The 24,762-nt window shown below is 40.3% G+C and overlaps 1 protein-coding gene across 3 annotated transcripts; it reads left to right on the top strand.

The window, feature by feature from the left end:
• The first annotated feature begins 1,108 nt into the window (after positions 1-1,108).
• LOC135472715 (polypeptide N-acetylgalactosaminyltransferase 1-like) lies at positions 1,109-24,613 on the top strand. Of its 3 annotated transcripts, XM_064752354.1 has the most exons (12): positions 5,970-6,761; positions 7,334-7,445; positions 10,663-11,245; positions 16,680-16,846; positions 18,379-18,556; positions 19,187-19,390; positions 19,958-20,075; positions 20,578-20,763; positions 21,283-21,417; positions 22,321-22,425; positions 22,675-22,803; positions 23,690-24,613. In XM_064752354.1, exons 3-12 carry the CDS (start codon positions 10,740-10,742, stop codon positions 23,816-23,818), a joined length of 1,857 nt encoding a protein of 618 aa, XP_064608424.1. In that variant the 5' UTR covers positions 5,970-6,761; positions 7,334-7,445; positions 10,663-10,739; the 3' UTR covers positions 23,819-24,613. The 3 variants fall into 3 exon arrangements, with proteins under 3 accessions (XP_064608426.1, XP_064608424.1, XP_064608425.1); XM_064752355.1 differs by lacking the exon at positions 7,334-7,445; XM_064752356.1 differs by lacking the exons at positions 5,970-6,761; positions 7,334-7,445; positions 10,663-11,245 and adding an exon at positions 1,109-1,646.
• Positions 24,614-24,762: the final 149 nt, after the last annotated feature.

A 24,762-nucleotide genomic window follows, 5' to 3' on the forward strand; every position in this document is an offset into this window, starting at 1 on the left:
GGCTTATGAAGTTTAACATAATAAATTAGAAAAATGACGTACTTCTAGCACATCGTTGTGTAGAGCTTGTGTTGTTACGTGTCACTGGCTCAAGGCAATTTTGGTTGCAAGTAGGACTGATTTTACAGACAGCTGAATACAGGCGACTCGCTAGAAGAACTAGACTGTAGTATGCCTGGATTACGCCGGTCTCAATGCGTATTTATGATACTACCGCGTTGGAATTCTCGGTATACACCAGAGCTTAGGACTCCAGTTCATTCGCGTCGTTATTTGGCATACGCGTGCGCTTAGGACCCGACATAAAGATCGAGCTGAGTCGAACTGAGCTTAAGACCTCATTTATGCCGAGCTAGACACCCTGATAAAATGTCTAACTCAGAGTACAGCGCACCTATGACGTCCAACTCAGAGTACAGCGTACCTATGACGTCCAACTCAGAGTACAGTGCACCTATGACGTCCAACTCAGAGTACAGCGCACCTATGATCCCCACTCAATGCATCGTGCACCTTTCACGTCCCATTCTGTGTTCAGTGCACCTATCCTGTACAAAGAACGTAAAGATTCTAGGATTTCAAATATCTGATTCTTACGTACATGTATGTCCTTAGTATGGTTGAAATGCATGGGCTTGTCCCGATTATGGTAGTAAAGTTTGAAGTGCAGCATGCCAACGACATGTCCTGAATCAGCCGTGCTTGTAGTGTATGACAACGGTCTGCTCTTGTTTTATGAAAGACAAATTGCCCCTTTTCTGCTGCGTTCCAGAGCCATTAAAAAACGCTTAGAGGATTTCTTTTGCGTAGTCTAGTTTGTGCGTCATAAGGCTTTTGGTGCGGAATGGTTGGATTGCTTGTTGTTTTAAGGCTTTTCCAAGCCACAAAAAGTGGCCTAATTTTTACTGCACGGATTCTTTGGCGAAAATTTTTTTCTGTCATGCTTGCCTTCTTGACTGCTTAATCATGGAGAACCTCCGTACCGAGTGCAGCTTTAGCGTCTATAACTGGTTTTCTACTTAACCGAGAAATGCACGAGTTGACGGGTGAGGCTGCCGTGTGAACCTAACTACCGCCCACCATAAAGTTTACAATGCTAGCACGTCTTCGACGCAACTGTCGGGCGGATGTAACAAAGCAATGCGTCTGCCAAGTCGATATTTCGCCTTGCTGTTCCTTTTGTTTACATTCTTTGTCACGACGTTGATGTTGTTATTGTATGGTAAAAGAATCGGCGATACTCAACGAGCGATAGTTGTGTTTCCCTCACCAAAACACAACAAACTTCCGGGTAACGCCATTATTCGTCACAATTTCTCCACTGGTACTCATGCACTTAAACAATCTCTGATCGGCCTTGACGTTTACAGCAATGGCCAAGGGAGATCTTCACGTGTTAAACCACGAACCATCTCTGCTGAAAAATACAGATCAGACCCAAGGGAGCTCACCGGAAACTCCCTTATTGACAAATATGGTGAAAATGACCCTCAGGGGCCGGGTGAGTACGGTAACCCTGTACAGGTGACCGTGGATAGAAAAAAACGACGACTCTTTTATCGGCTAAAAGTCAAATTTAACGTGAACACTTTTGCCAGTGACTTGGTGGCGTTGAACAGGATGTTACCTGATGCACGACCAAAAGGGTAAGTTGATCAACTGACTACAGTAGACTGGTTTAACATATGTCTGGTTCGTGAATGTCTCTAGCCATGGTAGAAGTTTGTAGCTATGGCAGAAATATGTATTGCTCCCTCAGAAGTCTTTTCCACGACATTGGCTTTTTCCGCCTTGAATGTGTTTGCGCAGTCAAAACCTATACTTAAGGATTATCATGATCTAGATAATCATCATCATCATCATCATACAATCGACTACACAGAGAATTACGTTTTACTAAAGTTCACAATTTAAGTCGCAATTTAAATCCTAAATTAAAACTTATTACATGTGACCTTTTCAGAAATTCATACTTATTATGTGTCGGTTGGTAGAACATTAGATTCAAGATTTGCGACTTAAAACTTGGTAGGCCTATAATGAAATGCCCTCTTGCACCAGCTCGCAGGTATGTTCCTCGTGATCTTCGTGAGACATGTTTCAAGCCTTGGAACCCTTGTCAAACACATCTCTATAAATCATATTTTTGGGATTGTGATATCGTGTAAGAATGCTGAAAGAACTAAAATGAGGCGAGTCAAACCAAGGCAATGACAAAAGTCTGATACTAATAATTGTATTGGTGAAATACGGCCACGTGACATTTCCGTTTCCGCAAGAGGTTCTCCATCTGTACATATTGAAGTCGCCACTTGATTTGCCAGCATAGTGTTAACTTAATGGCATTACGTTCGTATGGTATTGTTTTTGGTATAATATTCAATATCTACATGTCAGGGGGTCATGAAAGATGTTGCGAGCTGTATTAGAGCTGTATAATGTGGTAGCATATATATTTAGTACTAGCCATTTAAAAATAATGTACAGTATTCCACGCCTGCACCAGTCTTTCAACATTGAATGTCAACGTAGGCTTTTTATAACTCGCTCTAATGAGCGAGCGAACGCAAGTCCATCATAACTGCCAGATAAGAATGTGTTTCGCCTTGTACACGGTTCAAATTTCTCCTCCCCACGTGCACTAGTTACCAGGGTGATAGAATAGGCATGCGCTCTGGCCCGAGATAAGCGCCTATATCATATAGTGGATCTCGGTGCTGTAAACAGGCCGGAAAAAACACATGCACTTTTCCAACAGATCAGACCTAATTTCACCTACGCCACAGCTGGTGAATAAAACACTCTCACTAATTTACATGCAATCACTCACTTAATGGAGCGGCCAGGAAGGGAAAAAATGACAATAATCTTGCAATTTCCTGTGTGGTCATGGCAACCTTTTCATTTTAAAACACTCAAGACAAGTGATCTATCTGTCATTCTAAAGTGACTGCCGTCCATGTTAAATTTATTTCTTTACTTACTACCTGCAATCATGTCCTCAATATGACTTGTGCCGATGCGCCTAAACAAGGTCATCAGGGCTGTGGTGAAAGTAACTCATTGAAAACCTATGTTGAACGCTCTCTTTGTCAAGTTATTGCCTCAGCAATTGTGCCATTATTTTCGAAACACTAATATGGAGAAGTGTACAGTTGTAATCTCTATCCAGTTGACGTTGTCCTTGACTGTTGCCATTATCATCAACATCGCCTCCACCACCATAGTCGTTTTCATCATTGTCGTCGTCGCCACGACATCGTCTCATGTAAAACAACGATAACGCTAAAGCCGAAACGGAGAAAAGTGTGAACAAGATTCACGTGTGTCTTTGATTTTTCTGGGATTTATTGATTTATTGATGTTTAGTGTTTAGTGATGTTTTTCGCCGACGATAGCTCCCTGCTAAAATCCATCGTTAATGATTAACCTACTCAGCTGCAGTTTAAGGTTTAACCTAAAGTTGTAAATGCTAGTCATAGATACATAGATTGTATGATCCTATCATGTAACATATAAACAGATGTGCGCCAAAACAGTGAGCCAGTCACGTGGCACATTGGTTGGTATACAGTGGTAATTAGCAGCAAACCTCTGAACACATATGGCCGTCATGATATCAAATTGTGTCGTGGTGGTGGTAGATAAACACGCGTGCAGCGTAGGTGTATCTTTCTTATCGAGGAAACGAGGTGTTATGAAGATTAAAGTCTGTTTGTGTACACATATATATATACCTCTATATGAATTCAATCTTACTGGTACATACATATGTATATGTATAGAGACACTATATCATAGCTGGGAATATTGGATTAAACGGCATTTCAGATTTTCCATTTACCTGTCAGACATTTTTGTTAATAAATAATTGCAGTCTCGGGTAAGCGCATATGCCTTGACTATGGGCACATGTATCTATAGCCTTGAAACAAATCTTCATATCTGAATGACGTCATGAAGCAAACCCAAGGCTATGAGTGAGTTAGAGAGTGAGTGAGTGAGTGAGCGCTTGGGGTTTAACGTCGTACTTAACAACTTAGGTGTGACTCGACCCAGGATTGACCCTGGATCTACCGCTCCCGAAGCGGACGCTCTACCAACTGTGTTAGCAGCCCCTAGGCTATATAAGGATGCCCCGAATAAACCACCGAGCTTTGGCAAGTTATTGGCAAACATTCCCACGTGTGACGAATATGCACACCGTATTTGGTGGAAGACCGTCGTCGATCACCTATTGTCACCAAGGCCGCAGAAAGCAAAGAGAGCGGGAGAATCTATAGGTTCCTTCTCCAAGGACGGGTATGAACCCGTATCTTGATCGTGTGTCTTAGCGATGAGGAGGAAATCGCCTTTAACCATTAGACTACTGTCCGCTGCCTTTTACCAAATACGAAATATAGTGCATATGACACGTGGGGAAGTTCGTCAGCGACTTGACAAAAGCGAACGGTTTCATTCGTGCTCTCCGGTTTCCTCTATCCGCACAAAATGACCGCTGTCGTGTAGGCGAAGTGAGTCTTAAGTACTACCTTAAACCCATGACAGGTAAAGGAATAAATACATTATGACGTTGCACGTATAGAAATGACTTTTGTATCTTGAAAGAAAGATTTATCTCCACTTAACATATGACTACGTGTGAACGAAGTCTTACATTTTATTTATTTACTAGAATGATTACGAATATAACAGAATTGACGTATAAAAGAGGGATTAACCATTTATTAAGATTTATTTTCCACTCAACACATTAGCGTAAAACGTTGTCTATATTGACTCCATCAGATGATGAGATGGGTTTGCGTATCTTCTTGTCATCCGCATTTAGATGTTTCATCTACTTGGGATCATTTACTACCAAACGCCAGCAGGAAAGAGTGTCCGTGTACAGAATGACTGGTAGTCCCGCAAAACTACATACCCTCTTGCATTACCTTACGTCATGGGTGGACAATCCTGCAAACCGGGGGGAACGTGCAAGAATTCCCAGATACGGTCCACTGAACGCATGCCGGTAACGCAAGACAGGGGAACTCCTACCAATGTATCAATGTGTGGAGTTTTACATGTCACTAACAAAGGGCAATTTTTTTTACAGAGAGTTGGATATAGACAAGTTAAAAGAAACAGACAATAGTTTAAACCCATCCTGATCATCATCGCCATATATGTGCAATACTGCCTATGACCGTTATATGAATGTTCAAACCGTATAACGTCGCCTGCCACCGCTACAAGCCCGTTTCTACTTGAGTAATGTCTGCGCGCTCCACCGTTACATCAATGCCCAGATTGTGTAACGCTGCCTGCCACCGCTACATGAATACCCAAACTGTGTAACGCTGTCTACCAACCGCTACATCAATGCTCAAACTGTGTAACGCTGCCTGCCGCCGCTATATGAGAACCCAGACTGTGTAACGCTTCCTGCTACCGCTACATCAATGCTCAAACTGTGTAACACCGCCCGCCATCGCTACAGGAATGCTTAAACTGTGTAACGCTGCCTGCCACCGCTACATGAGTGCTTAAACTGTGTAACGCCGCCTGCCACCGCTACATGAGTGTTCAAACTGTGTAACGCTGCCTGCCACCGCTACATGAATGCCCAAACCCTGTGACCTCCGACTGCCTCTACTACACCTCTACCACCGCTACATGAATGCTTAAACTGTGTAACGCCACCTGCCACCGCTACACGAGTGTCCAAACTGTGTAATGCTGCCTGCCACCGCTACATGAATGCTCAAACTGTGTAACGCTGCCTGCCACCGCTACATGAATGCCTAACTTGAGTAACGTCGCGCTCCACCGCTATATGAATGTCCACACTGTATAACGCTGCTTGCCATCGTTCTATGAATGCCGTGTGAAACTCCGTCAGCAAAAACTAATAAACAGATTTCTCGCACAGAGACCTAATCCACGAAGCTATTGCTGGGAAGTGTGCTGTGGTTAACTACTGATTCATTTCCTTAATAAAACAAGATTTATTATAGTCTGGGTTTACAAAAGTCTAGGCTCGAGTCGGTCGAGAGACGAATTTGATCGGAGTGGGTGGAATTTATGGATCTTTGACGACGAAGCAAAGACTAAGCAAATCCAAGTCTGACAGGCCTTGTACTGCGCTGTCCCGTCTGACTGTTCCGCAATATCAGCTTTCTAATAGAGCAACGGGAAATTTGATCTTTTCCTGTAAAAATGAAAAAAAAAAATAAAGGCCTCGCCCCAAATTGGTTGTTGGTGTGGAAATAGTAATGGAGCGGAAGGCGGAAAGAGCGAGCAAATTACTCACGTCTCCTTCCGCCGTCTTCCACGCGATGGTCTTCGGCAACGACGCTGTAGCTGGTGGAATCGATGCTCGACAGAGCCAGAAATGTGTAAAATAGGTTATTGGAGAGTGATCATTGAACAAACCCGCATCGGCAATATAGAGTGGGCATTCTACGACAACTCCAGCAGGCTGGCATAATATTATTGCCTGTGCCACGAATGTTCTACGACTAACAACTAACAACGCTGGCTGTTGGCCTATAACACTTCGATGATGGGTGAAATTCTACCTCTAGGGCACAATTAGAGGACTTCCATGCCAAGGTGAAGAAAAGCAATGATTGAGCACAAAGCCAGTGCTCTGTCATACCACGACATGATCACCTGGCCGTGCTACAGCGATCCCCCCTTTCTCCAGTTGACTGCGTACCTGTTCTGTGTTAAAGGGCTAACACAGGTGGACCAGCCGGGCACGCGCCAAACAGGTAAGATATAAATAATACACGAGTGATTGAACAGTCATGAATAATATCTATATAGCCTTAAATGTGACACGAGTTACCTTTAAGGCTAACAAGCGCACCTATAGGAAGATATAAAACAGTGGTGTTTTCACTTATTTACTATGTAAATATATTCTATGCCCATGATCGACCTTGGTTTCAAATTACAGGCGCCCTGGATAGACAATGTTTCTATTATGCAATGAATGCACTCACAATGCTATTGCTGCCCACTAGATTGTGATCACGTTCGGACAGAGAGCGCTACAGTTGTATAGCTAACGACCAACTGTGGATGTAAGACATCTGACGTGTTCAGGCAGGTCTAGAATCAGCCATACCTCCTATAAACCCACCTCACAAAATCAGCTAGTACAAGTGATAGCTAAGTATCATAGTAACTCAATAGTCCGCATTTATGCATGATAAAAAAAATGAGGTCGAGCCGGAAAGGACACTTGGCACGAAAGCGTCCTTTGTGGAAAACCCGGTTTCATTTCAGCGGGATATACATATAGCTCGATTTATATAGACATTTTCTATACTGCCTGTAGATGAGGTGACTGAAAAAACTAGAGTTTTGAACCGGCGACTGCGAAGTCTTTCAAGATCACAATGCGATAGGCGGACGGAGCTGACTGACGTGGAATTTGATGCGACAACAAGGTGAAGTACTTACCTTTAAATGACGGCGCCTATTTGTTTTCGAACAGGCTATGAGTGTCAGTAGAAATCTGTTTTGAACTTGGAAATTGTATCGCTTTAAGTACAAAAATCTCCATGGTCATGTAAAAAAATGTCTTTCGCAGAAATCTGCCAGCCCCTTAGTGTAAAACGAGAAGACTGTATAGCCCAATGCAACCTCGCCTAATAATCAGTCCATGTTATCCTGTACAATGTGGCGTTAACATTTAATCTGAGACTGTAACTAAAGGATTATCTTTCCATGCTTGTGTCTATGTGTAAAGTGAACAACAAAGAAGCTATATAAAATAAATAGTATGAACATCTCAATTCAATGCTGTGCACAGCAAACTTGGCACATAGAGATCAGGGAAATAACTGTCGTGTATAAATGTTATATACTGACCATCCCTACATCAGAGTTACTCTACTTATTTATTTGACTGGTTCATCCCACCATAATGCTGGCGTATGAGTGAAATATTCTTGAATATGGCGTTAAACACCAATGAAATAAATAAATGAATAAATGCTTGATTAGTGTTTTACGCCGAATAAACTCAAGAATATTTCGCTTAGCATTATGGTGGGAGGTTTATCCTCACTTTACTATATATATATATATATATATATATATATATATATATATATATATATATATATATATATATATATATATATATATATATATATATATACATATATACACTACAACATGAGGTCCATGGAGTTTATCAGGCAGATAGCGGATCTATACGTGTAGTTATATAAATTTATATATAATATATAGGTCAGGTATGTTGTATAGAGCCTACACATCAAACACTGTTTCAAGTCATGTAATGATCCTTAAACGGCTTATATATGCACAATAAATATTCTACAGACTTCTACTAACCGTTGATATTTAAGTCCCTATGTACCAAGCTTGCAGTGGTGAATACCTGAGACTAAAATGATAGGGTACCGCTACGACTTAACTCAGACAAGCACTGGATCTTCCACATTAGTGGCCTGTCAATAAGTGGTTGAATAAGGGTCTATATTAAACAGATGTTTGTTTATAAAGACAAACATATGACAGTTGAATTGTGCGATTCTGTATTGGTACTATGAAGTTAACGGTGACGTCTAATAATTTGCAATTCACATCACTGCATTTTTTTTACCTAATTCTATTTAAACCACGGTAAAGTTAAAGCATTTACATAAACAGTTAGAATAATACGCTGAGGTAAAGGGACAAGAGGCCGTATTTCACCGGCTACGTGTGACCATTTGCCAGCTCTCACAATGTCGTCGCTACGCTGGTTTCACTCTTTCTGCTGTACGTCTTTAATGGGAGACTCGAGCACAAGCTTCAGAGAAGGTCCAAATGACAGTAGAACGCACTGTTTTCTTCTGTGACGTTGCGGTGTGTGTGTACTTCATATATGTTATATGAGCACACATACACAAATAATTGTGACGTAATAAAAGGAAGAATAACTGATGACCACTTCTCTCTTGTGTGTTACCGGCTTTGTTTCTTATTTGTATTATTTCTTACATACCTTTGTCTTTGGGAGTTAGTGTTAAACGTTGTTTTGGAAATGGATCTTGTGATTATCGACTTGGAACGCCTTTTACGGACTACGTATGGTATATTAATGTCGGACTTGACGCTTAGATTTACATCTTCCAGGACTGTTTTGATACAGAGAATGAGTATTACGAGTATACCAATTAAATGGCTACAAGCGCCTGTCCTTGTAGCATGTATTCTAGCTGTAATATGCGTCGTTGTTGTTGAAAAACAAGACAAGTGACGAAGACTCTCGGCAAATGAACAATCAACACAATTCACATGCTACATGGCCAAATCATCTCATAAACATTTGTCCATTAATAAGGACGTGGTGTTAAGTTGTGCCAAACATGAAATAAACTTGATTTAATAAATTTTGGCTAATTGTGGACGAAAACATACCATGCTTTCTGATAATGGTACACAGTGTAACAGTCGCGAAGAGCGAGCGTGTGCCAATCGGCATTTTCGGTGACGTCGCCTGCTTTGGAGTAGTAACGTGAGAACGGCTTTCAGCTGTTGCTCCTTCATCTCCACAGGTGGAGCGCCACGTTTCACGTAACTACGCAAAGACTGATGACGTCGCATGTACAACGCTCACACTGTGCGCATGTGCAGCGTCGGTCTTTTCACCCGTTTCTTACACTCCCTTGTATCATGCAAGTCAGTGTAAAATTAAAATTTACTTAAAGTAAAGCTTAAATACACAAGTTATTTTCTGCGACATTTACATCTGACCTATGTTAAAGGATACATGAAACGCTTTGGTTTTATGTCTTAACGTGCAGATTATGACGAGTAATAACATATAACCGTACAAACAAATTCTGGGAGTAAAAATGGCTTCAGAGTAAAGTTTTCTTTAGGCCCCAGCGGCCAGTTCGAAAATTAGTAGCTTGCAGCGGTGACGTCAACGATGATCACTGTTTAAAAAGAACTCTTTGCGGGACACACCGAATGGTGGCGGGAGTGTGGGTAGCAGATCGAATCGGGCGGGTGTTGACCAGAGGGGGCGCTATGCTGGCCCGAAGAAGCCATGCAGTATCTGTGTTCATGTCACCTTGCCTACACTGTATCGACACCGTTCACCGGGCTCGAGACACTTCGGGTGGTGTTCACCAAGTTCCGAGCAAGATCAACAATGACGTAATTCCGAAAAAAAAAACCGACCGATGACGGAAAATATGCATAATACAGAAGTATAAAAATACCACCAAAATAATTTTTTTAGCAAAAATTCAGGGGCATAATTCTGTCCATTTGGCATAGAAACATAATATTTGTTTTAGAGTTCCGTATCATGTATCCTTTGATATGGAGAATTGGAAGATTAACTATTGGTGGCATGGACTCGTTCAGCACCCTCGTACTTCGCACGGTACAGTACTGCTACAATAGGGAAGACGTCACATAACAAGGGCAGGGGCCTGGGATATGGCTATATAGTACCTCTACACAAAACAGAGGAAGTACTTCGGCTTGCTGATAGTGCTTCACGATTGTAATTATTTATCTGTTTTGTGAACCATGCCCCATAGCTTTATAAGCCTTCAGCCCTTTCTGTCAGTGTACTTGTATAGCCCTTTCTGTCAGTGTATTTGTATCTAATCCATCGATTCTATACATACACAGGAACTATGAGACGCTACCACGCTCTCCCGTGACGCGAACACACACACGGCGACTCCGTCCTGGAACACATTCTAACGATGAGAGTCAAAGTTCGGAGTGTGTTCTTCGGACTGCTCTCAGTGTTCGTCGCTCTATGTGTCCTGCAGGCCCTTCAGTCTTTGGATCTTCTTCACGTTGGCAAGACCTCGGATTTACATCGGGACACTGACCGCCTGGACGGAATATTGGTGGGTCGCAGCACAGGATTGGTGTCCTTCCGATTGTTAACTAACAACAGCGGACATCTTCGAGGGCGCACAGGTCTCAAGGACTTTCACCGTCAAGGGAAACCTTTCAAAGAAAATGTTGTTAAAGTATCCGCTGTAGACTTCAGGGGGGATCCCAACCTTATCACCGGAAATCGCCTCATAGACGATTACGGTAAAAATGATATCGCTCGTGCTGGAGAGAACGGTAGGGGGTTGAATTTCGCAGGAGCGGAGAAAAAACTTGTGGATTCTCACATGCAAAAGTACCAAGTGAATGTGTTAGCTAGTGATATAATTCCACTTAATCGGATGGTACCTGATTCTCGGCCCAGTGGGTAAGTAGGTATCAGTTTTGTTGTCAAGCGAATTTGGTTAGTCCTTTCCATGTAATTTCGTCGAGGCTGGCGACGGAGGTAAGAGTTGTGTAAATACTAAAATAAACATTGCTGTTGTATAGGTGCGTCTACGCCCATGTAGTTGAAAGCTTCAGTTATTTAGGCGTATACTTTTTGGTGTTCGTCTTTGTATATATTAAACAGCGGAAACCTGTTATAAGTGCATTTTGGTGTTGTGGTTTGTGTACAAGGTTAAACCGCTGCAGAAAGCTCACATTTGCCTGCAAGTGCATGCATGCAGGGGAATTGAAAATACACACTCGCGTGTTGTGTAAACTATTTGAGTCCGGTACGCCCTGTTTTAAACTCTTTTCACGGCGGATAGATTGTTCTAGTTGTGCAATACTCGCTGTTCCGTCAGCGACTTCTCCACAAAACGTTCTTGAGGATCGTAGTTAGCGAAACGCTATGAGAAAATCGGCTGGCCCTTCATGTGATTATATTGTGACATAAAACCATAATAAGAGATATAAGTTTACATTCACAAGCTCAAGAGATATGTTCATTGCCCTTGTGCATTTTTGGTGTTGTAAGTAAGAAAGGAACACTGACGAATACCAAACGCCAGAAACCGATACACGTAAAAAGGCGCGAGTTTTAGATTTGTGTAATGACATTTCTGTGTGCTTTGCTCTGTATATACTCGTTTTTTTTTAATATACAGAAAACGAGGTAGAGTAACTATATTCAGTAATGAAACTAATAAAACTAAGTAATGTCCTTTTGAATATACACAAAAAGAGATACTGCAACTTTATTCAGTAATAAAACTAAGTGGGGTCCCTTTTAATATACACCACACAAGATACTGCAACTATATATTCAGTGATGACGCTGGTACTTTATCCTCCATTTCACGGCCAAACTGACCTGTAAACACAAAGTGCCGCAACTATAGATTCCCTGTTACTGACACTTCCAGTAGGGTGCGCTGTAAACTTGACCGCTGCACTCCAACTTTTACCTGACACGAAACATTTTAATAGTTGTTGAATGTATATTCCAGCCGTAACACAATGAGCCATTGATTAATTGATTATTAAGACAGCCTTGGGTTTTATATACCAGTTAAAAATGAATAAATGCGTGGTCTTTTTCCTGTCGTCACATCACGAAGAACAAAGCATTTCATGTTATCATAATTTAAAATTATCCACAGGCCTCTACATTGACAGAAATTAATTTATACTCAGACATGCCTTATTAAAGTGTATTCGAACACCTGTCATGACTCATTAAACTTCATACGTAGCTTTCCTACAAAAACCTACCATTGGGTGACTGATTTACTTTTTTTTTATTTGATCGGTGTTTTACGACGTACTCCAAAATATTTCACTTATACGACAGCGGCCAGCATTATGATGGGAGAAAAATCCACGACCATCCGCAGGTTGCTGCAAGACCTGGGTGACTGAAAGTGAAGGCGAAATATCACCCACATAAACCATGTAAGTCCTGGCTCATACAGTTTACCAGAAGGATTACTTATGAAACAACGGATCGCCTTCTGGTAACATATATGCTTCTTCACAAAGTATTTGTAAAATGAAATCATTACAACCCAAAATAATTCATGTACCTAAACTCAGAACTTAACAACCCAAAAACACTCCATGAGCCTCGACTCAAATCGTTACAGCCCAAAATAATTTGTGTACCAGTGCTCAAAACTTCACAACCAAAAACATTTCATGAGCGGCCACTCAAATCGTTACAGCCCAAAATAATTCATGCTCTGCAGCTGAATACCTCACAATGCCAAACACGTCATGTGTCACAGATCAAAAATTCATAACGCAGAACACCTCATGTACCTCAACTCAAAACGTCACCACCCAGTGAATATCGCGTACCATAAATATCGTACGTCACATAATGAAATGTGTAAGTTGAAGGCGCAATGTCTGATCTTTATGATATCAGTATGCCAAATACTGCTGTGCAGTCTCATCTAGTCTGCAGGCATCAAACACAACGCCGCCTTGTTTGATGCGAGGAGACCAGGTGCCTTCAAAACATTAATCTTGTTTATATAATCAGAATCACTTAATCAGGGTCTTAAGGGATTTGTCGTTTAAATACCATTATCGCATTTTACAATATTCATTTTACGTTTTTTTTCCTTGAGTCACTCTCTAGTATACACAATTGTGACACCCGGCTGCTGGTTCTCCGTGGTTCTGGGTTAATGTCTGATAACAGTAATTTACTTTGTTAAGTAAACCTGATGTTAAGGTTTAATATTATTTTGTCATTACTTGAAAAAAAATGGCCATGTTAACCATACAACATATTTGTACAAGTTCGCATTTCATCTGCTGTAAGTTAGATTATGTTTTAATCAAGATGGATTTTCCTAGCAGGAATTGATCCCGATACCTTGGGTTATGTATACGACATTGATAGCGAACTAGAGATAGCGAAGTAGAACTAGAGCTTCTACCCTAGGACAGTGTTAGCTGACCAAAAGTGCTGACGGTCTGGTCATGATTATGGTACTAGGTTTAAGTCCGTGACGGTACTCTGGGTTTCTTTATCTATAGAGTTTTTTTTTTTTTATTTTCTTTTTTTTGGGGGTGGGGGTGGGGGTGGGGTGGGGGTGTGGGGTAGGGCTTGGGATGGGGGTGGGTGGGGTGGGCAAGCTTTTTACAGTGTTCATAACTTGATAACCCAAGTCCATTTAGAAGATAGTTATTTCACTTCTGTACGTATGTTTAGAAATTTCACCCAACAAACCAAATTATATCATCGAATGTAAACAGTAGCCTGGTTACCGCTTGAATGGTTGTGTTAATAGCTTTACAACTTTGGTCGTGTTGCTTACTTACCTCAGAGCTTGTACTAAATGTAGTGAAAATGGTTCTTTTTTCTCAATGACGGTGTATGTCCTGTGTAGGCGTACTGCTTTTTCCTCAGAGTATTTCTTTATTTATTGCCCTTTTTCGTCTTTCTTTTTGCTTGCTCACAAGTTGACTGATCTCCAGTTGATAGAAACTCCCAGTTTATACCTGACTGGCCTACCCTTTGTCGAGTGCAAGGGAATCTTTTGCGATCATTAATGTCAGTATATTGGAATCATTAATGCCGGTATATGGGAATCATTAATGCCGGTATATGGGAATCATTAATGCTGGTATATGGGAATCATTAATGTAGGTATATGGGAATCATTAGTGTCGGTATACTGGAATCATTAATGTAGGTATATGGAAATCATTAGTGTCAGTATATTGTAACCATTTATATCAGTATATGAAAATCATTAATGTCGGTGTATGAGAATCATTAATGTCGGTATATCGGAATCATTAATGTCGGTGTATGGGAATCATTAATTTTGGTATACCTGAATTATTTATGTCTGTATATGGGAATCATTAATGGTATATTTGAATTTGTCGTAAATGTCGTACGTTTTACCAGCCGTTACAGCCGTTTAGTTCGTATGTATGTATGCATATTTTGAGTTTTACATGGTGCTTAAGACTTAACCCCGTTGTTAGTTGACGACGAGGAATCATTAGGTGTGTGTACATATAATGTGTCTTTTAGTTTGAGAAACGTCCTTATGCGTTAAGCTGACTTTATGCAACCTATAGGGAAACTTGGGTCAGGCGTAAAAATGTTTCCATCTGACAAGAGAGCTGGTTGCCTCGCACAGAAGTTCCACCAAGCTGGTACTTTCAGCTTATTAACCCAGCCGGTGTGGTGGTTAATGTAATTATTAGCCGTCCGATAAACTAAATATACACACTTATAATGAACAATTTATATTCATATTATATTGTATTACTCTCCCACGTGTCACATCCATCCGTCGATCTACTAAATGAAGCATGAAGCATGCTCTCATGTCCAAGCGTCCGCCAATCTACTTAATGAAGCGCATGTTATCAGGTTCAATCGTCCGTCGATCCACTTAATGAAGCACCTGTTCTCCTGTCCAAACGTCCGTCGGTGCACTTAAAGAAGCACTTGTTCTCAGATCCAAGCGCCTGTCGATCCACTTAATGCAAGGCTTATTCTCAAATCTAATCGTCCCTTGATCCACTTAATGAAGCACTTGTTCTCAAATCCAAGTGTTCGTCGATCCACTTAATGAAACACTTGTTCTCAGGTCCAAGCGTCCTCCGATCCACTTAATGAAGCACTTGTTCTCATCTTAAAGCCTCCGTTGATCCACTTAATGAAGCACTTGTTCACAGGTCTAAGCACCTGTCGATCCACTTAATGAATCATTTGTTCTCAAGTCCAAGGGTCCGCCGATCCACTTAATGAAGCACTTGTTCTTATGTCCAAGAGTCCGCTAATCCACTTAATGAATCATTTGTTCTCAGACCCAAGCGTCCGTCGATCCACTTAATGAAGCACTTGCTCTTATGTCCAAGAATTCGCCGATCCACTTAATGAAGCACTTGTTCTCATGGCCAATCGTCCGTTGATGCACTTAATGAAGCCCTTGTTCTCATCTTAAAGCGTCCGTTGATCCACATAATGAAGTACTTGCTCATATGTCCAAGAGTCCACCGATCCACTTAATGAACGACTTGTTCTCATGTCCAAGAATCCGCCGATCCACTTAATGAAGCACTTGCTCTTCTGTCCAATCGGCCCTTAATCCACTTAATGAAGCACTTGTTCTCATGTCCAATTGTCCGTTGATGCACTTAATGAAGCCCTTGTTCTCATCTTAAAGCGTCCGTTGATCCACATAATGAAGTACTTGTTCATATGTCCAAGAGTCCACCGATCCACTTAATGAAGGACTTGTTCTCATGTCCAAGAATCCGTCGATCCACTTAATGAAGCACTTGCTCTTCTGTCCAATCGGCCCTTAATCCACTTAATGAAGCACTTGTTCTCATGTCCAATTGTCCGTTGATGCACTTAATGCAGCCCTTGTTCTCATCTTAAAGCGTCCGTTGATCCACATAATGCAGAACATGTTTTCATATCTGATTGTCCGTTGATCCGCTTAATGAAGCATTTGTTCTCATGTCCAAGAGTCCGCCGATCCACTTAATGAACCACTTGCTCTCATGTTCAGGAGTCCGCCTATTTACTTAATGAAGCACTTGTTCTCATGTGTAAACGTCCGTTTATCCACTTTATGTAGCACTTGTTCTCATGTTCAAGAGTCCGATTATACACAGTTGTCTACTTACCCAAACCCTCTACTGTATCGCATATTCATCAATCCAGACATCTACTCATCCACTTAACTGAACAATTTTGTAACGATTAAACCATCTGTCCACTTTAAACAATCATCCAACCAGACGTTGATCTTATCAGCCATTCACTGACCTGTAAATATTTTTCAAAATTATGTACAGACGCATATAACGTGATTGATTATTTTCATTTCCAGGTGTTCAAAAATTAAATACCCGGATAATCTTCCAACTGCCAGCATTGTAGTGCCTTTTTATGATGAGTGGCCTTCCATATTACTACGCACCGTGTATAGCATCATCAATCGAACTCCACGTCACCTTCTTAAAGAAATAGTTCTGGTGGACGATGCCAGCACTATGGGTAAGTGAACTGACCTTATTTTCCTTATGTTCCCTTCATTGCATGGCTGGAAGAGTTGACTTTGACACACCACTTCGTAATTGGATAAATAATAAATGAAATGCTCCACAGAAACGTTTGAATGTCATATACATGTTGATTTTGTGAAAGAAAAAGGCGAAAACTTACTCGACATTTCACATGGGATATCTTTCATCATTCACTTCAAAAAATGACTTTGTCATGTAACTATCAATATGCATTATCCTCCGTATGCATTTACACATAACGGTCCCGAAAAGCCGCATCATGAAAGAGCAGCACCGTTGTCTGGCGTCGTAAAAATATCGATATACTGTTAGCCATACTTCGTATTTATCTTTGTGATAAACATTAGATTATATGAATAAAAGTACGTAAAATATTTATGGAATTAGCATATATTCATATAATCAACAAGTATATAATGTATACAGCAATCTGAACTTAAACAAAAACTTCAAAATATCTTTGCTTATTTATTTATTTATTTCTGGTTTGTTTTAGGAGACATTTTAAATCTAAGTCTTAAGTGAATTACTGGCAAAAAGTCTAAAAATGTCACATTTTTCCTGAATATTTAAGTCAGATATTTGATATTGGACTGCAGACTTAGCATATATATGTGTACGAATGCAGGTGCACGTTCACTCTTGTCAAAAGCTGAACCTAAGCAAATAGCTTACTGTAATGTCATAGACAACAAATGTATAATCATATTCATAGATAGTCCGCTTTATGGCACCAATGGCACGCACTACAACCTGGTAGTGCAATAATCTTCGTTATAAATTGATGAAGAGATACTAAAAAACAAACGAACAGGTTTTTCTACGATGTACCAAGGCGATTAGTATGCAGGAGAACCTTTTATACAGACTGATCAAATTATTAAGATCGTGTGCATTTCCAATTTTCTGGTCCGCTTGTACGAAGCCCTTCTTGCGTTACATACGATTATGTAATATCCGTGGCGACGTGATGCCTGTATAGGCCTACAGTACTGGTTACCATGGTAATGACATACATTGTGGTTCGTTATCTTCACACGTAGCTGGAACAAAAAGTCATATGTCTGTATGTTACGTGGATATAAAATCACCGGGCTATTTAGGGCAGTTCTGTAGCAGGTAACACAGAGAATACTCGTCACAACAAGGCCGTTATTGTTTCCAGGAGTGTAATTCAGGGGATACTCGTCACAAGGCAGTTATTGTTTCCAGTCAGGCACATTCACAGGATATGTAGGAACGCCACATAAAATGTGCCTCAGGCGTATAGAACGGTTATTTTTGGCGACTCCCTGCATTCCAGTGATCTTGAAATGTTTAAGTGTGTCTCTTGAGTTCAGAGCTCGTCGTCTGATTTCGGAATTCATTCGAATTAAGCAAATCAGTGCAGGTCTGGTTGGTTCGAACTGATTTTTTTTCTTCACCCCATTGTTTTCTTTTTTTTTCAAGCTACCTTTTCTCGTTTCATATAATCCTATGTTTTTAATTTTGACTTTCTACTAGGATCATTGAAAGACCCACTGGACAAATACATCAATGAAAGCTTTCCCCATGGTATCGTCAAAATCATACACTTGCCGGAGCGTATGGGTTTAATAAGGGGCCGGATGATTGGCTGGAAACATACTACCTCTGACGTCATTATATTCTTCGATTGCCACATGGAGGTCAACATTGACTGGTCAGTTTACTGACGGAAGTACATGTAGACGCGCCGCACTTTGTTTCTCGGACACCCATTTTGAAATATTTACTTTGATGATGTTATCATCAATACGCAATTGTCTGCTTGAAACATTCGCAATTTACTCTTAAGAAAAGATTCTTGTCAAAGACTTAAGTAAAAAAGATAACCTCTGAGCTTTTCTGTATTTATTCATTCTTTAATTTACTTTTTATTTGAGATTTTAAGGCGTAAAAATATTTCACATGTAGCAGTCAGGTTTATAGCTGCACGTAACTGGACAAAAGTCCCCATTGAGCGCGTTACCATGGACAATGCCCGGATGGGTCTGAGAGTTATTCCCCTGTATTGTTGTGAAGCGCCGCGGCCTTTACAGCGACCTTTTTAATCGATATCAATATAACTATATTTAGCTGGTTGTAGCTGCAATTTTCGAGGTTGTTTGTGTAAAACGAAGCGAGAGCCACTGATGAGTTTAATTATGCTCAAATACAACTCTACCACTTTACCCCTAGTTTTCAATTTACGAATAAATGATTATAACCGCCATACTGAACTTTAGGGTTGTTTCTAATTTTCTTCACATTATTTTCGCCCATCTTAAATGTCCCATTTTATCAATTACAGGATTCAGCCGTTACTGGCGCAAATAAAAAAGAACCGTCACACGGTTGCCATGGGAACGCTCGACTACGTGCACCCTGAAACATTCCATTATAGGTTTTACGAAGATTACATGACTCGATATGGCTTTGACTGGAAGCTCACATTCTTTGAGACGTTCTGGAGGAACGCACAATTAGCGGGCCGTCAAGCCTCAGAGCCAAGAATGTAAGTCAGGCTACACGTGCTCAGTTGATTTGCACCTGGTTCAGGCTGTCGGCTTGACCCGTTTTAACTTTTCTGTAATACAAGAGTTTACACTTAAGCAATAAACATGATGTACTTGTGACTACGGGATCACGCGACGATCTTAGACTTATATGTATATATTTGTGTATCGCTCGTTCAAAAATGATATAGATGTGTATAGTTTTGTGTACCCCACGTACACCAATTGAGATAAAATTATACAGATGTGTAGGTACTAACATACTTACATGAGGTGGATACGTAATTTTAGATCTCGGATGTGCACAAAATGAGGTGGGTGTGAGGCAGTTTTCCACATCTATACAAAATAAAGTACATTTGTGTGCCGCACATAACCAAAATGACATTTGTGTAGTTTTGTGATGGCCTACAACTCCTTTCGATAAATATTCTACTTTTATTTATTTATTTTTTCTTTTCGTAACACATGCACTTTAAATTTAAGTCAGATTCATTATTAATTCTCAAAGAAATATTGTATTGATAAATGGTCTCTAATTTATTCGCTTTGTTGGCTGTACACAGAGGGGCCGTGATGGTGGGTGCAGCTTTTGCAATAGACAGTAAGTACTTTGAAGAGATAGGAGCGTATGACGAGGGGATGGACGTGTGGGGAGGTGAGAACCTGGAGATGGCCTGGAGGGTAAGCAACTAGTTCAGTCTCTCCCAATCACCGTATTAAGTCGCGTTCATGTACACAGTGTCGTATTGACTCCACCGTTGAATTAAAGTCTGTTTCGTATAGCCGGGTTTATGAGGTGAAATCTGTTGAATGCTACAGTTGCATAAAATAGAGGATATACTCTGTTTTAAGTGGACTAGTCGATTCCAATCGCACCGATTGAACGCGGTTTTATTTTTTGTTGGTTAATGGCAGTCATAACACTCCATAACGGATATTTTCGAACTGTCAATCCAAAAGACACATTAGACCAATCATTATCAGCATTGTTGCATATAGGCCTGAATGGCCTGTACAGTGGTTACAAATGTCAGTCTTTCTGTGATGTCATGACATAGCTTTCAGCGGGAATGGAATGAAAAGAAGGGGTGGTGGGACATCGGATGTTTTGGGTCCATCTATACCACTTTGAAAAAAGATGATACCGGTTATTAACAAAAATTGCTTTGTTTTCCATTCCCAGGTTTGGATGTGTGGCGGAAGATTAATACATCTTCCATGCTCCCACATAGGTCATATTGCCCGACCCCAGCCATATAGCTTCCCTGGGGGTCGACTCAACGTCGAGGTTCATAATTACAAGAGAGCGGTGGATGTGTGGATGGGAGATTATAAACGATTCGTATATGATCACTTCCCTGACATGGCCGTAAGTGTTTAGAATAGGGCAACATCGTAATAAAAATCTGTATACGCTTGTAATAGCTTTTCCAAAAACAAAAAAAAAACAAAAAAACAGGTTTCTTATAATTAATTAAATTTTTATTTGTCTGTAATAAATACTGCAGTATACTCAAGCCGTATTATCTCATTTCGACTTTGTTATCATTTAATGTTTCGTGTTAATAACTGTTGACAGGGATGTAATTATTATCATATCCCAAATCTACTGCACAACATTTATTTATGCTATTATAAAAATTGCAGTCATATTTTGTATATTTCTTGGCCTATGTTAACAAAGTCTTCAATGAATTAAATTTTCGTTTGAATATTTGTAATTTTGGTATTGTTTCAAAATGATTCATTTCTGTCACGACATAATTACGTACAATTGAGAACTTACGTACAATTGAGAACAAACGTACAATTGAGAATTTACTAGATATTATTGTCCATTTGTATAATATCAGACTAGATTATTTAATTTCTTTTCTTTTTCACGCAGAAAATAGATGTTGGTGATCTTACAAAAAGAATAAAGTTGAAAGAAAAGTTACAGTGTAAAAACTTTACGTGGTTTATTGACAACGTTTGGCCAGAACTGAACGTCTTTGACAGAAATGCTAAGGCCTGGGGATCGGTGAGTAGAGCAGTAGTGTTAGGTGAATCACTCATTCAGCCCATTAGTCGGTTTGTGAAGTCCAAGATTCAATCGTTCATTCTGGTAATCACAGTAATCAGTAAGTAAGAGCTGGAATGAATGGTTAGTCCGATCATCCTAGCGTATTAACTGAAGGATTGGCATTAATCATAACATGTTGGCTTGTGCTCAGCACGGTACAGGCAGCTCGCCTGACAGTTACCTCTGGTCTCGGGATGAAGTATGACGGGTGTTCAATAAATAGAAGTCCAGTGACGTCAGACGTCAAAACATTTGACGCCTTTTCGAGGACTTGCCAAGTGGTGTTCGTGTAATGTGTGTACGATTTGTATGTGTATTTTTTCTTAATATAAATGTTTTTTTATGGGAATGTAATTAATGGTCCTTTTTGAATTGTGAAATGTTAAACTGTGAACAGCGAGCCAAGCTCACACACTTTGTAGTTTAACCACATGTATATACAAGTTATGTTATTGGTGTTGATTTCAATCACTGGTAAATCCTTGTAAATATCATATTCAACAAAAAGTCCTTAAAAGCATATATTGTTTGGTATTTAACCTTATTCGAAAGGTAGTAAAGGCCCAACTGAGGATTTTTAACTCAGGGTTTATCAGTGGACGAAATCAGATAGTGAATGTAAAATGAGCTAGAAACATTGAATGTATGACTAAGTTTTATTGTGTAAACGTGATCGCCACAAATCACGACACAGGGTTTCCAAACGTTCAATGCCGGCAGGTCGATGTTGTCAGGTACCTCCAACTGGTTTACTCAATTTCTGGCTTTTTAACTGAAAGTAAGGTCCGTTGTATCAGTTGTGAGACAATTGAAGAAAATTCCCTGCCAGTTTTAACCTACAAATCGTTTGTTACTTTTCAGGTGCAAAATCCTGCTACAGAATATTGTCTGGATACCAATGATTTTTTGTTTAATTACCAAGACAAATTGATGGCAAAGCCGTGTACACATAAACTGGCAAATCAGGTGAGTAATCGCAGATATTTTAGGTTTAATCTGAAACCTCTCCCGGCTTCATACAGAGAAGCATTTTTGAATCCATTTCAGACTTCATATGCTTACACTTGTGAATTGGCGATATAACCGTATATAAAAATACTGAGTTGGATATGATATTGGCATATAAATCAAAATTAAACTTCTTAACGAAAATATACTCTCTTTATTTAAATCTGCCAACTTTTATTTCAACTACATTGTGCCTACTTTCATTAGGGATTTAATTGGGACAAAAGCAATCGCCTTCGCTCGTCTTTACACTGTGTTGTGGTCAATGATGGGGAAGGGATAGTTAAGCTTGACGACTGCATCCAAGGAGTACAGGATTTTTGGACACACGAAAAGGTAAGAGGACAAAATTATTGAATCTTGATTTTAATCAAATTAATATGTGACTGAGAGACTGATTAATTTTCGTTCTGCCGGCCAAATCCCAACCAGAGAGCGTGGTGAAACAGTGTCTGTTTTGTCAGTAACATGGCTTTTCACCACGAACTACGAGATAAAGCGAGATATTTAGGCATCAAAGGATGTCAAATGTTAACATTTGTAATAAAGTCAGGGATGTTCAAAGTGTTCAAGAAGTAACCCGCCTACCAATACTTCCAATTCTTCAGAATGTAGGTCAGGTGCCCGTCGAGGTTGGATGGTTTTGGCTTTCCTCTGCAATTCTGGGGATCAGCGTTCATCGATAGGTGTATTGAGGGGTATTGGTTATTGGGATCCGTTAGGACAGACGCTGGATCAGTATCCATCACTGGGTATTGGTCTGAGATCAGCGGATTAGCGTTCATCGATAGGTGTATTGAGGGGTATTGGTTGTTGGGATCCGTTAGGACAGACGCTGGATCAGTATCCATCACTGGGTATTGGTCTGAGATCAGCGGATCAGCGTTCATCGATAGGTGTATTGAGGGGTATTGGTTATTGGGATCCGCTAGGACAGACGCTGGATCAGTATCCATCACTGGGTATTGGTCTGAGATCAGCGGATCAGCGTTCATCGATAGGTGTATTGAGGGGTATTGGTTATTGGGATCTGCTAGGACAGACGCTGGATCAGTATCCATCACTGGGTATTGGTCCGAGAATACTGCTGCGTTCTACTTGCTTTTCCCAACAGATAAACAGGTAATACAAGTAACGTAAATCAGATCAATACATAAACATATAAACCCATTATTTATTGGTTAGCCATTTCGAATAAGTTTTGTTTTATTGTACTTTTCAGAACGGAGCTATACGTCACATCAAAACGGGGAAATGTCTGGAACTTAGTCCTAGCAACGAACCTATAATTAACACTTGCATTCCAAATTATGCTGCTCAAAAATGGACATTCCGTTTCGGCAATGTGTGAAAACGCCTGGCCCTAGGGAAGGGGGTTGACAGTTAGTGTCTTCTTGCCAAGAATGCATAAAGTACAATACCTGGGGTTCTATGAGTCAATTTCACAAAACCTGCGTTGTCTGCAGGCTGTAATTTTAAGATAAATCCATCTAAATGTTTAACTTCTGGGACCGCAAGCGAAGAATTATTAATGACGTGGTAGGCCTATATAAAGACTTCCTCCCACCATAATGCTGGCCGCTGTTGTATAAGTGAAATATTCTTGAGTACAGGATAAAACAAAAATGAAATTAATAAATAAATATATGAAGACCAAAATCACAGTGTGAAATCGACCCTTGCTTCTCGTGGGAAAGGCAAAAAGGTCACATTACTTCCACGAGACTTCTTCCCTTTGCAAATCTTTGACGTCACCATCTCGAAAGTCTTCCTCTCTTACCACTGTTAATCCTTCACCCAGAAAGATGGGGGTGACGTTTCTTTGTTCAATACTCTGTAATCAGCTTGTAGCTTTAAGATAACCGGTTGCAAAACCTCGTATGATCCCGCATGGGTCTGAAGTAGCAGAGCGGTTTATTGAATACATGTACGGCGTCGGTACGTATGGTCTGTGTCAAGATAACGCGGGATCTCTTTGACACTTTACGAAATTATATTGGTCTTGATTAGAATCTCTGGATTGGGCCTGTATGCAGGTGCATGAAGTGCTGGAAGTTTATTTTACTGTTCATGTCCGTCCAAACTGATTTTGTTAAAATAGTGAATACAATGGTGAATACAATAAATGAAATGACGACCAAATCGACTGATGGCTGTTTTCATATTTTGTTATGTCTCGAAGGAGGCGTGATTTATCCAAGATTTCTATTGATAAAAAATGATCGCCTCTTGTGTATATTCCTCATCACTGACCAACGATTGTGAGGGACAATGTAGACGTGCCAGTGAGGAGGA

Source organism: Liolophura sinensis, chromosome 8, assembly GCF_032854445.1.
Source record: "Liolophura sinensis isolate JHLJ2023 chromosome 8, CUHK_Ljap_v2, whole genome shotgun sequence".
Lineage (NCBI taxonomy): Eukaryota > Metazoa > Mollusca > Polyplacophora > Chitonida > Chitonidae > Liolophura > Liolophura sinensis.

What these genes read in the sequence shown, in the direction of transcription:
- LOC135472715 (XM_064752356.1), top strand. Translation starts at nt 1,141, where the DNA reads ATGCGTCTGCCAAGTCGATATTTCGCCTTGCTGTTCCTTTTGTTTACA. An exon ending in ACCTGGAGATGGCCTGGAGG is followed by an intron (nt 20,076 to 20,577) that starts GTAAGCAACTAG and finishes TTCCATTCCCAG; the next exon opens with GTTTGGATGTGTGGCGGAAG. An exon ending in ATGCTAAGGCCTGGGGATCG is followed by an intron (nt 21,418 to 22,320) that starts GTGAGTAGAGCA and finishes GTTACTTTTCAG; the next exon opens with GTGCAAAATCCTGCTACAGA.